This window comes from Pelodiscus sinensis, chromosome 1, assembly GCF_049634645.1.
Source record: "Pelodiscus sinensis isolate JC-2024 chromosome 1, ASM4963464v1, whole genome shotgun sequence".
NCBI classification, from domain to species: Eukaryota; Metazoa; Chordata; order Testudines; family Trionychidae; genus Pelodiscus; species Pelodiscus sinensis.
The window spans coordinates 139,165,797-139,178,345 of NC_134711.1; the positions used below are offsets into that span (position 1 = coordinate 139,165,797).

The window sequence follows — 12,549 nt, forward strand, 5'->3', positions numbered from 1 at the left end:
AAATTGCCACACCAGCCTGAACCAAGTACCGTAAATAATGGGGGTTGGGGACTTATTTGTTTTCTGCTTTTCTGGGGTCCAGAAAGCAATATACACATAATGGTCTTTAAAGTACTTGTTCCCTTACTATTAAAAATACTACAGTTTGCTTTGTTCCTTTCTTTTCTCCTTTTCCCTTACAAACCTGATGATGGTAAACTCCACATCTACAAATCACATGACTGTGGGACCATATAATACCAGCAGTCTGAGTTTTCTTGGTCACATTTGCTCTAGATTTTGCTTGTCAGAGTTTGCAAACACTCTAAGAAGTTATTTGCCACTATGATGACCGGAGGCTTAAGCGAGAGTAAGCCTGCAACTCCAGAAATCCAAAAGATTGCTGACCAGGTGAGTCACAGCCAATGAAAGATGTAAAACAAACTAACAGCGAAAAAGGGTATGTCTTTAAAGCAAATTCCAGAGAGATTATGGAATGAAGCTAGAATTTATTTTAAAAATCTAACATCCAGCATAGTCAATGAAAGCTCGCTAGACAGCTTCAAAGCATGGGGCATGGAGAAATTGCTTAAGAAGAGATGATACTGACTGCAGTCCAGGAAATTCTAGATATGCCAAGGTTGGAAGGGACTAGCTAGTCTGACCACGTGGTTTCCACAGGCATAGAACTTTTCAATCTTAATCAATTTACTGTGGCAATTTACTGTTCATTTTAAATTGGGCTAGTTTTTTAATCAAAATGTCATGTGGCACCAAGTATAATGCCGTACAGTGGTCTGTTATATCAGTGGTATTACCTTTTATCAACCACTTTTTAATCTCATCAGAAAAGTTATCAAGCTTATCTGACAGGATCAAATTTCCATAAATTCACACTGATTGGCATTACGTATACTAATTTCCTTTAATTCTTTATTAATCAAGACCCATATCAGCTGCTTCAATTTTGTAACTATGGTCCAGGTCAGATTGGCCTGGATTATCCCATTTATACTCTTGAAATAGTAACACATTAGCTTTCTTCCAGTATTCTGACCTGCTTTTCTTCTTGAAGCTCTAGAGACATGTACAGAAATGTATGAAAGACAGCAAGGTCTAGTGGTCTTTATAAGCACTAGAAATTGAATCTACACAGCCAATTAACTGCCAGTGCAGTTCAACTGATAATAGCAGTGATAGAAACACCCGTGGAGACAGGGTTTTACAAGTTGCCATCGAAGCTTGACCTGTACAGAACTGGCTGACGGGGCAGTAAAAATATCAGTGTTCTGTCTACACGGGCACTTGTGTACTTGGACTAGTGGAGCTGCACGGTTGGTGCATTAGGGGTCCCATTTGCTAATGCAGAGCAGCCCAGGGAGTCAGGCTTTTGTTCAGAGCTGCAACTAGAGTCCCATTACTGGGGGAGGGAGAGAGGATAGAAGAGGGGAGTGGGTATTTCAGAGACCCTGGATTCCACTATTTAAAAAACAAATAGCCTTCTAGGAGTCCATGGACTAGGTAGATCCCTGGGAAACCTTGGATTTTCAGAGTTTGTCAGGATCTTGCTGTGATTTATAACGTTGGCCTTTCCGATAATGATTTAAGGCCCCTTGAAGGTTGTTTGGGTTTGGGAGTCTGGAGGAGGGAAATACCCTGGGACTGGCTGGCTCAGCCGTGGACTCACTATGTGACTGGAGGCATATCACGTTACCTCTTTGTGCTTCAACTTCCTCAGCTCTAAAAGGAGGACTGAAGGGGGAGGAGGGAGACTGACACTTCCCTTCCTCAAATGGGGACCGTAAAGTTGAATTCATGTTACTAAGACATATTGAGAGTCTTCCTCAAAAGGCAACATGGAAGTACAAGACATTGGTGGTGTTGTGTGCACGCATTGTAGAAATGTAACAGACACTTTCTCTCAAAAAAATAACCAATTTTTAGAAGCCAAGTTTAAATCTGCAGACAGCACGTATCAGAAATGAGGCCACAATACTTGGTTTTCAGTGAACACAAATGTGGCACAAAGGTGAAACGTCAAGTCAGGTTCTGCTTTCATTGCCATGAGGGTCAGCAGAGGGTTTCAAATGTCCCTGCCCGTTCACTGAGAGCAGACGACAGCCTCTGGAGGGCAGCGATGTAAGGACCTGGACGACTTCAGGAAAGGACCATGCACTTGGAATGATTTAAAGCAGCAGTTCTCAACCAGGGGCCACAAGCAGGTTTCAGGGGGCCCACCAAAATAAACCAGAGAGCAGGGCCAGCGCTCGACTTCTGGGGGCCCAGGGCAGAAAGCTGAAGCCGGAGCCCTGGCACCCGGCGTTGAAGCCCCCACATGGGGCTGAAGGCAAAGGCTGAGCAGTGGAGCTTTGCAGGGCCCCAGTTAGTTGCCTTTCCTACCCGCCTCGGCCCTGGCTTTAATCTAGTTGTCTAATGTGAAGAAAACCAGTTGTTGTGGCACAGGTGGGCTGTAGAATATTCACCACGCGCAGCAAGGGGGAGTCAGAAAGAAGACTGGACACTCCTGACCTAAAAAAATATAACAACATTATTCATTGCTCTCTCATCCATTCCAAAAGACGAAACCCTTGCCTGGTGCTTAGAGCAGCAGAAAGAACTCACGAGTTCTGACTTCCCCTTGCTGGCTCTGCCATTGCGTAAGATCTGTGTGTGCTGAGGAGAGGGCAGATTTTGACTAGGTTCTGGCATTTGAGAGTCAAATGGGAACTCCATGGTATTCTTTAGCAGCCAAGGACATCTGACCACCAGCCTGCTGACTAAAACACTTGTGCCACCCCAGCCTTCATGATCATTTTTATGGGAATGGAATCTAGCTGCCAGCAGAAAAATGCCATTGCTGATTGGCTTGAATACGAGAATTGCCTTTACTGCATACGTGCTTTTAAAGAAACAGTCAAAGTTCCCAATAAGCTAATGAATGAAGCACAATGGATTAGCAGCTAGTGCACTGGGACTGGTTGTCATGGGACAGATGTGACTCCTCTGTCAGCCACAGAGTCACTCTGTGGGCTGACTTTGGGGAAGTCATGTCAGCACTTCTGCCTCAGTTTCCCCCGATGCCATGCGGGGCATATTTGCAGTAGACAAATGCTCCTAAAAGAGGCTTCAAAACAATTAAATCTCAGCAAATAGAAATGGTGTTTTGCCAAAGACAAAGGATTTTAACCCTGATTTCCTCAGCAGATACAAATCACTTTGCACTTTTCATTTGGGGAGCTGAAAGCAGGAATCCCAAGGAGAGGTGGGCAACCCGCTCCAGCTGCACGGAGCCTGGGTGCAGCACGCTGAAATTGCTGAGAGCAGCAGAAGGGGAGGTTCCATGGGAGCCGGAGGAGCGTCTAGTCAAGAACAAGGGTGTCGGGGTTCTGGGAGCAGGGCCATGATTGCAGCATTTGGGTCATGGGTGTAACTGCTGCTTGGGGAGGAGAGCTCCTCAGCCTGTGGCCCCGCCCATACTCCACCCTGCTTTGCCCCTCCCCACTGTCACCCTCCTCTATTCCCCCCCAGCTCGACCCGTTCCAGCCAAATGCCTGAACTCAAATGCAGCAAATAACATCTGAAAAAACCCCTAAAGAAAATGGAGTATATTTTGCACTGCATGCCAGATTGTCAAAACTGGTACCTAAAGAAAAGCACTAAAAGCATGTCAGCCACAGGTTTTTTGATATACCCTGGAAAAACCTGATATACCGAATAATATATACCATAATATATACCTGAGATACCAAATATACCAAATAATTAGAGTTATTTGCAAAAATTTGTAAGAAGGGTAAGTCAGTCGTCCTGCTGAATACAACAGTAAATATTATGCAATACATGATGCAGCTCTCCTCTGTTTTACATTTTCTTAATTGGTATTTCTAAGCTGACTTTATATTTGTACTCCTAAGCCTTCCTCAAGCAATACATATTGAACACCTGGGAACAAAGACATTATTTTAAATTAATCAGAGTGGTTTTGCGTGTTCATAACAATGTTCATTTCTTTTAGAAAAGGGAACACGAATGTATTTTGTGTGATTGAAATAATGATAGAAATTCATTTGTCCAACTATCTGTAAGAAAAGGAGAGTTGTGTCTTTGAAGGGAGAAACATTACTGCAGGGATGAACAGAAAGGACAGGAAGACTTTGGAAGCAAGTTTTTTGTACGATGGTAATTAAAATGAACATGCAAAAGCGACGAGGAGTCCTGTGGCACCTTATAGACTAACCGAAGTGTAGGAGCATAAGCTTTCGTGGGCAAAGACCCACTTCGTCAGATGCATGACTACATGCATCTGACGAAGTGGGTCTTTGCCCACGAAAGCTTATGCTCCTACACTTCGGTTAGTCTATAAGGTGCCACAGGACTCCTCGTCGCTTTTGCAGATTCAGACTAACACGGCTACCCCTCTGATACTTAAAATGAACATGTGTATTTTCGATCCGGGTGGTCTTTTGAAGGATTTATTTAAAACGTATATGTCTGAAGATCCAAGCATGTGGGGGTTAAAGATGAATACCTAAATTGTGCATCTAAAAATCAATGCAAGGGTTGATATTTACAGTTTGCTTTAAATATTTAATTTAAGGGCCTAGTTCTGAGTAAATATGCCATGCTCCACAGTTTGTGTCAGAAACGGACAGTTCATACTTCAGGGTTGGCAAATGGCGTCATTACCGCTTAATGGTTCTTTTAAGCGTTTTGATGTTAGGGTACTAGGTCTGGAGAGCTGGAAGACCTTTCACTTTTTAGTGACTAGATCTGCTCCAGAGAAAGACTCATTAGGCTGCAACAGCCTGTGGTGGGGAGACTTGTGGAAGAGTCAAAATGGGGAGAGGAAGAGAGAAGGGTTTGGGCACTAAAACCCAGGGGGAGCATTGGTTTCCCTTGTCTCTTACACTGACTGCTCCTGATTTGGGGTGAGAGTGTCAGCCTGGGAAGCACTGGAACAGCTGCTCCTGAGTTGACACTCAAGCAGAAGATGCTGCACCTGTGTGGAGCCTCCAATGCGTTACACCAGTGTTTCTCAACCTTTTTTTATAAAGTACTCCTTTAAAAAAATTATAAAGACCCCCCCAGTACTACACTTTTCAGACACATGCAATTTTTTTCTACCATTGCAACACATTTGTTTAAAGAACTTAATCATAGCCAGGTGGGCGATGAAATGTTTGGGTGTAAGAAGTAAAAAAATAATAAAACGCTGTAAAACGCTTGTTCCTCTGAGACCTCTTACAATGATGGTGTCTCTCCTGCACCCACTGGTGTCATATTTTACAGTTCCCACATTTAGGAGTAGCATGATTTCTGACCCCTACAACAGTCCCAAATTAGTTACAATACACCACATTCCATTCCAACACTGATCCTCCATCCGCCCTGGCTGAATTGGATTTACATAGCCACACCTCGGATTCCTTCCCCCTCCTGGCATGAGCTGGATTTACATATCAACGGTTAACAGTTAATTATCTTGCAGGGCTAAACAACTGGAGTGAGCACACCCACCCCCAGGGCAGCTCCCTCCTTCTAGCTGTCTGATAGCAAGCTGTAATTCAGCCCCGGCTTACAAACGTAAAACAAAAATTCAGTTTTCTCCAAATTTCAGTGGTGTTGACGTATCCCCCCAGACTTCTCTAGAGTACCCCTATGGGGACTCGTACCACTGGGAGAGAAACACTGCTTTATACACAGACCTGAACTCTGAATTTCTTCTGCTGCGCGAGTGGATTGAAATATTAAGATAGTGAGGCCTGAGGATCCCTACCCTGCATTGGAACTGCCTCCCAAAGGTTACAGTGGGAACATCTCTAGCCTGTTGAGTGAGCCTAGGCCCTAAGGCATTTGACCTTTTCTGGCAGCCCTAATAAATGAGTATTTCATTGGTGCTGTGTATCCCAGAGCTTTTGAGAGCTGTTGCAACCCAGGCTGCCTTGCAGCTGAAGTTTCTTTAATGCTCTCGTGCAAGACCTTTTGCACAAGCACTCTTGCACAAAACAGGAGACACAGAACAGCTGGCACATTCTGAGAAGGGCTGATGCACCACAGCAATCCAATGACACCACCAGGTTAGGGTGATCACAGCAGTCCTAGGGAAAAACTAAGTCACTTGATTGTGCCAGATACGACAATCTCCTGGACAAACCATCTTGAATTCACTGTAAGTGTTATAGGAGTTCATTGATTAAAAGTACAATCGTTTCTGTTCTATTGAGGGATTCAATATAATTCCATGGGGGAGGGGAGCCACGGCCGGCTAGGAATAGTGCAGAGGGGGCGTGGTTAGGCAAATTGACTCAAATTGTAAGACCTCCACAGAGATCCCACCACCTGGGGAGATACTTGCATTTACTGCTTCAACTGGATTCTCCAGAGACCAACTGACAAAAAGGATTTTTAGATAAATAGTTTAAACAGAATCGAGCCTTTTTTCTCACCCTGCAAACGAGCGGGGCCTTGTGTCCAACCTTTGGGGAAAAGTTGGACGGGCCTAACCTACGGGAGCCCTAGGCTGGAGCTGGGGTGATCTCTAGTGAACTAGCTAGCGTGTGTGTAGGGCATGTATTGTGTGAATGGTTTCCATGGAATGCTTTTCCTTCACAATCAATGTGCTGGCTTAGGAGGAGCGGTGTGATAACCGGTTGCTGCTGGCTCAGCACTGTTCAGAGCCTGTGGAGAGAAAGCCGTACAGGTGCTGGCCCGCTGAGGCAGGCTGGCTTGCTGGAGAGATCACACAGTAGCTCAGGAAGCTGTGCAGCCTGGACTCCCTGCTCAGGAAAGAAAGAGAGAAGGGCCTTTGCCCAAGAGAGGTGATGGCTGAGGAGCTGTGGGCCTCAAGTGGGTGCCCTTGGTACCTTCAAGGGGAAGCACAGGTGCACTTGCCCTAGACCGGGGCTACTCAACTTTAGAAGCCTTGGGTGTGTGTTTGGGGGGGGAACAATGATACTCACAGCATGTGCCGAGGGCCGCAACTTAAGTGTGGTTCCATAGACATGCAAATATACATGCAAATAGCTTCTTTCACACTGAGGGACATGAATATAAAGATGAAGCCTTAAGCCGCGGTTCCAGATCCCAATTTGGTCTGTGTGAGCCAGTCAGCACCTCTCAGGCTCTGCCCACAAGGCTAAGCAGCCAGCACTTCCCACAATGCCCAGGTGCTCCCGGCACCTCGTCCCTGGGGGCTAGAAACGCCGCCACTCTGTACCCATCTGTTCCCGCCAGCCCGTCCGCTTGCACCTTTCAGTGCTCACCCTGCCTAGGAGACGCCTCGCCGCTGTGGAGCGTGTTCCCAGTGGAGGCCATTTCAAAGGATCCCACCTGCGGGCCGTTTTTGAGCCCCGTGTAAACCCAAATCGCACCGCAGGCCGCAAACAAACAGGCTACGGGCTACATGTTGAGTATCCCTGCCCTAAACTGCGCCAGTGGGCACTTAGCCTTTGTAACGGTCGTTAATAATGTGCCTGTCACCTCATTGATGAGCCCCAAACTTCCCTTCCCCTCAGCTGTATGTTACAATGGGAAACTCTCTTCATTCCATGTCACAGTTCTGAAGTCCTGGCACTGAATAAGCTTTTAAAAATCCGCAGCATTTGAAGTGTCCTCAGGGAGACACACATCTACCCAAACCTGCCTCCTGCACCAGCACGTCCTGCCTTTGCAAGAGGGGTGTTAATCCCTGTGAGGCACTCGCCTCTGGGCTGCACCAAACCTGCCTTTGCCCTGCACACTGACAATAGGTGCGCCCATGTGGTATCCAGCCCCTCATTCCTGCACACCCATAGAAATCCCAGATCCTCCATTCCCAAAGGAACAGTGGACCCAGTTTTACTTTAAGTCGCTGTTCCTCTAGCACACACGGTACTTGAGTTCATGTAAAACAAGAGGGAATTTATTTAAGGATGAACAGGTTCAAACAGGAACAAGTGTGAGTTATGGAAACAAATTGTTCCAAGATATTCTTAAATTGGATATACACTTACATTACCTTTCCTAGCTAATAAAGTATATTCCCAGCCCACAAATCAGTCTTTAACCAGTGTTTGCCAGCCCCAAGGAACCAGGACCCCTGGAGTACCCTGGCTCAGAGCTCATCAAGATGCCTCTTTAGTTAATATATCATGAGAGTCTTGATATATCATGTGACCTGAGGCCACTGGGGTAGCTCACACTGGAAATGTCAAGGCTCCAGGAGAGTGAGGGAGGAGCGGGGATGGGAAGGAACGAGGATGGGGCGTACTCTGGAAAGGGGATGGGAAAAGGTGGACAAATTCCAAAATCAATGGATGGATGGGGGTATAGGAGGAGATGTTTGCAGAGAGCAGGAGCTTCAGGTAAAAGCTTTCAGGAAAGGCCAGGCAGGAATCCTAGTTTTGGGACGTGAAGCCTGTTGCAGGATCTGTGGAGCTTAGGAAATACCATGGGAAGCTCTGAGGTGAGTTGAATTGTTTGTTAAGAAGCAAGGCCCAAAGAAGCGAAATGTCTGCTGCATGTAAGTTGATGTACCTTTTCTGGGAAACTGAGGCATTAAACATATGATGAGAAGGAGTGTGCTGAGCTTTTTGCACATCCTAACCCTTTCTTTTTCATTATAGGTGAAGTCACAGCTGGAACAGAAAGAGAATAAGAGATATACAACCTTTGAAGCCATTGAATATAAAAGTCAGGTGGTTGCTGGAACAAACTACTTCATTAAGGTCAGCAATCAACAAAATCCCCTACTTCTTCCAGCCTTGCTAAGTGTTCTACTTTAAGTAGAATGGAGCTGTCATTTGTAGTGGCTTGAGGCGAGACGTTCAAACAGTGATCAAACAATGTTGGGAAAGGTCCAAGATGACTTTTAATTAAGGAAGAGACTATCTCTCATATAATTTTTGCATTGTCTAGCTAGCATGTGTTGGCTGCTATTTCTCTACACGAGTAGAAAAGGAAAGAAGTGGGTTTTGTGAATCTCACCTAAGTATTTATAAAGCACACGTCACACATGTTCAGCTGTAAATTGCCACAGTTTGGGCTTTCCAAGAGGACAAGTGTGAAGAATGGGACTTAAATTAAGCCCAGGCATAAACAGGTGCAACTCCCAGGGCAACCAATGGAAGTAGCAGCGTCTTAGGGCAGGGCTGAATTTGACCTTGTGAGTGCAGGGATAAGATACCAATTTTTGCTGATCATCAGGCGCATCCTAGTTTGGACACAAAGGCCTGTTTCTGTTCACACATGGGGTGTAACATGGGTTATGTAAATCCATGTTGGATTTAATTTTTATTTTATAGCTATTCAATGGCTCAGCACGGCATCTCCCCAAAACATCCTTTCTTTGGAATCTGCTTAGTCCATGGGTGTCCTATGCTCTTTGTTTTTCAGGTTTCTGTCAGCGACAGCACTGAAGAGTGTGTGCACCTGAGGGTGTTCAAAAGCCTTCCCCATGAGAAGAAGGAGCCCAGTCTTACTGCCTATCAGACTGGCAAAACCAAATGTGATGAACTTACCTACTTTGAATGAGCTGCTTGGAATGGGCTCTTCTGCTGCTCTTTCTACAGAGGCCCGGCTCATAATGTTCGTGCCAATACACGAATGAAAATAAAAGGAATCTGGTTTTCAAACCAAAGTTTGTGTTTCCATGTTGCTTGTAACAGAAGGGTACGTTCATTCCAGCAGTAAGCACCTGCTGCTAACTCACCAAAGGCCCTGCTCTCAAAAACTAAAGAAGGAGCCCACATTATGTCACCCAGGAATTTAAAAAAACAATCAAATCGTTTCCCAAGCAACTCTTCTAACAAATAATAGTGTTGGTGTTGGGGGACCTGTCGTGCTTAAAAGAAGCACCCGGCATCTTTTTCAGGGGGATAAGGCAGCACGCCACATTTATTGAACATACGTAGATCAATCAATACTTTATCAGATGCATATGATACATGACACTCATGCACTCATACACACAAGCACACTCGGTCTTGTTGTTACCAATAGTTGCTCCCCCTAACTGCACTGGGCAGGTGAGTTAGATGGGGGAGGGGTGGAGCCGGGTTTCTGCAGATCTGGATCGATGCTCCGATGCTGACAAGATGAAAACCAGGGGTCCTTCTGCAAGATGCCTCATATTTATCCCTCTCATGCAGCCAGTTAGTTATCACCTCGCCTTTTTTAATGCTGCTTCAAAGAGAGTCCTTCCAAATGCAGGCACTTGCTGCTTGACTCCCAAAGCATCTATATGTCCAGTCTTCTTTTCAATGAGCTCACTTCACAGGTATTGTCTTGGATCTGTCTCCCAGCCTTCTCCACCCTTGCAACTGCTGCTGGAGGTGATCTCCTTTCATTCTCCATTCACACCTCCTTCATTTCAACAGGACAATCAATGAAAGGGGAAAGATCTATTCTACTCCTAGCAAAAGACATTTTTCTTTACCTTAACTATTCCTAAGACCTATAACATAAAGAGCTTGATACAAAGTTTCTATGGAAAAGACAGGATACAGGGTTTCTCTTAATACAAGTGATTCTATAAGAAGGCTTAATATAAAGGCTGTGTCTACACTGGTGAGTTCTTGTGCGAAAACGGCCGCTCTTGTGCAAAAACTTGCTGTCTGTCTACACTGGCCGTGCATTCTTGCTCAAGTAAACTGACATTGTACTGTAGAAAATCAGGGCTTCTTGCATGAGAACTCTGACGCTCCCTCTCAGGAAGAAGCCCTCTTGCGCAAGAGCTCTTCCAGAAGAGGCCAGTGTAGACAGGCAACGTGAATTTCCTGTGCAAGAAGCCCTATGGTTAAAATGGCCATCAGAGCTTTCTTGTGCAAGTGAGAGTCTACACTGGCACGGATGCTCTTGCGCAAAGGCACATGCCAGTGTAAATGCTCTCTTGTGGAAGAGTTTTTGCAGAAGAAGCTGCCAGTGTAGACGTAGCCAAAGATACATCTATAAATATAAAAGGACTTGCAAAGTTTCTCTTAATAGAAAGTTATATGAGAATGATACATGGTTATATGGAAATGTTACAGAGATTCATCCACAGACTGGGCAGATGTGCCTGAATGAGTGGGACATGCTTGGGGTCAGTAAGGGTCTGCATGGGGAAGGCTCCCTAACTCCTGAACAAGCCCCTCCAAAGAAATTAGTTCATACTTCTCCCACCCACACCTAAAAGTCCTCCAGGTTCATTTCCAGGCTCTTTCTCTCTCTCTCAGACTCCCCCAGTCTTTTCACTTGTCTGAGGGGTGTGGGAAATACTATAAGACAAACTTGCTGACAGGTATTTTGAACTAAATTAGCAAAACAATTGAAACTGGCATTATTATAGTGTCATATATTGACAAATAATGTACTCAGAATTTTAATATACTTTGTGCAGCATTTTTAATATTCTGGAGCAGACAAATCCACCTATGTCACCAGTAGGTGAACACTTTTCACACCCTGGCTACGTCTACACTGGCATGATTTTCCGGAAATGCTTTTAACAGAAAACTTTTCCGTTAAAAGCATTTTCAGAAAAGCACGTCTAGATTGGCAGGACGCTTTTCCGGAAAAGCACTTTTCCCGGAAAAGCATCCGTGGCCAATCTAGACGCCCTTTTCCTCAAAAAGGCCCCAATCGTCATTTTCGCGATCAGGGCTTTTTTGCGGAAAACACTACTGTGCTGTCTACACCGGCCCTTTTCTGGAACAGTTTTCTGGAAAAAGACTTTTGCCCGAACGGGAGCAGCATAGCTTTTCCGGAAAAGCACTGATGATTTTACATTAGATCGTCAGTGCTTTCCCGGAAATTCAAGAGGCCAGTGTAGACAGCTGGCAAGTTTTTCCGGAAAAACGGCTGATTTTCTGGAATAACTTGCCAGTGTAGACACAGCCCCTGTGTTGGAGCTGTCAATACTTGTTCTCAAAGGTAACCTGCACAACACCTTCAAATAACAAGCTTGGAAAATTAAATTTATAATACTGCTAGCTGCTAAAAAGCATGAATTTAAGAGGGACGCTAGTTTTATGGTCTTTACAGCAATGTGTAATAGCACCTATCTGCTAACACTTAATGGCCAACTTCAAACTCCTTTTACATAACAGTTTAATCTTTATTGTCCACTCCCTGCAAGTGGTGTCCTAAGACACACATTACTCCTTACACCTAATAGGCTGTCCCAACTTGAATTTAGATCAAACACACTAAGCCCTGGTCTACACTAGGGAGTTATTTCAAAATAACAAACAGAGCATCCAGAGCAAGCCTGTTATTTCAAAATAAGCAGCTGGTTATTTCAAGATAATAACTCCTGCTTTCCAGGAGGACTAACACTAGTTTCAAAATAGTTATTTTGAAATGGCGGTAGTATGGACTCGCCACTGCTGCTATTTGAAATAACTACTCCCCAGAGTCATTCCAAATAATTATGCCCCAGTGCTTCCTGTGGCTGTAAGTCAAGGTAGCACAGCCACATTAAAGGAGCCTGCCTCAGACTAAGTTCAAGGCTTCCCTGCAGTGTGGACAGGCTATTTTGAAATAGCTATTTTGGATGTTATTATTATTTCAAAATAAGTGATTTAAAAATAATTTCCTAGTGTAGACATGCCC

The 12,549-nt window shown here is 44.8% G+C and overlaps 1 protein-coding gene across 1 annotated transcript; it reads left to right on the forward strand.

Annotated features, from left to right (window-relative positions):
• Window positions 1–236: 236 nt before the first annotated feature.
• Window positions 237–9,595, forward strand: LOC102460036 (cystatin-B). The gene is made up of 3 exons (XM_006124180.3): window positions 237–390; window positions 8,583–8,684; window positions 9,352–9,595. The coding sequence occupies exons 1-3, from the start codon at window positions 325–327 to the stop codon at window positions 9,487–9,489; spliced, it is 306 nt and encodes a 101-aa protein (XP_006124242.2). The 5' UTR covers window positions 237–324; the 3' UTR covers window positions 9,490–9,595.
• Window positions 9,596–12,549: the final 2,954 nt, after the last annotated feature.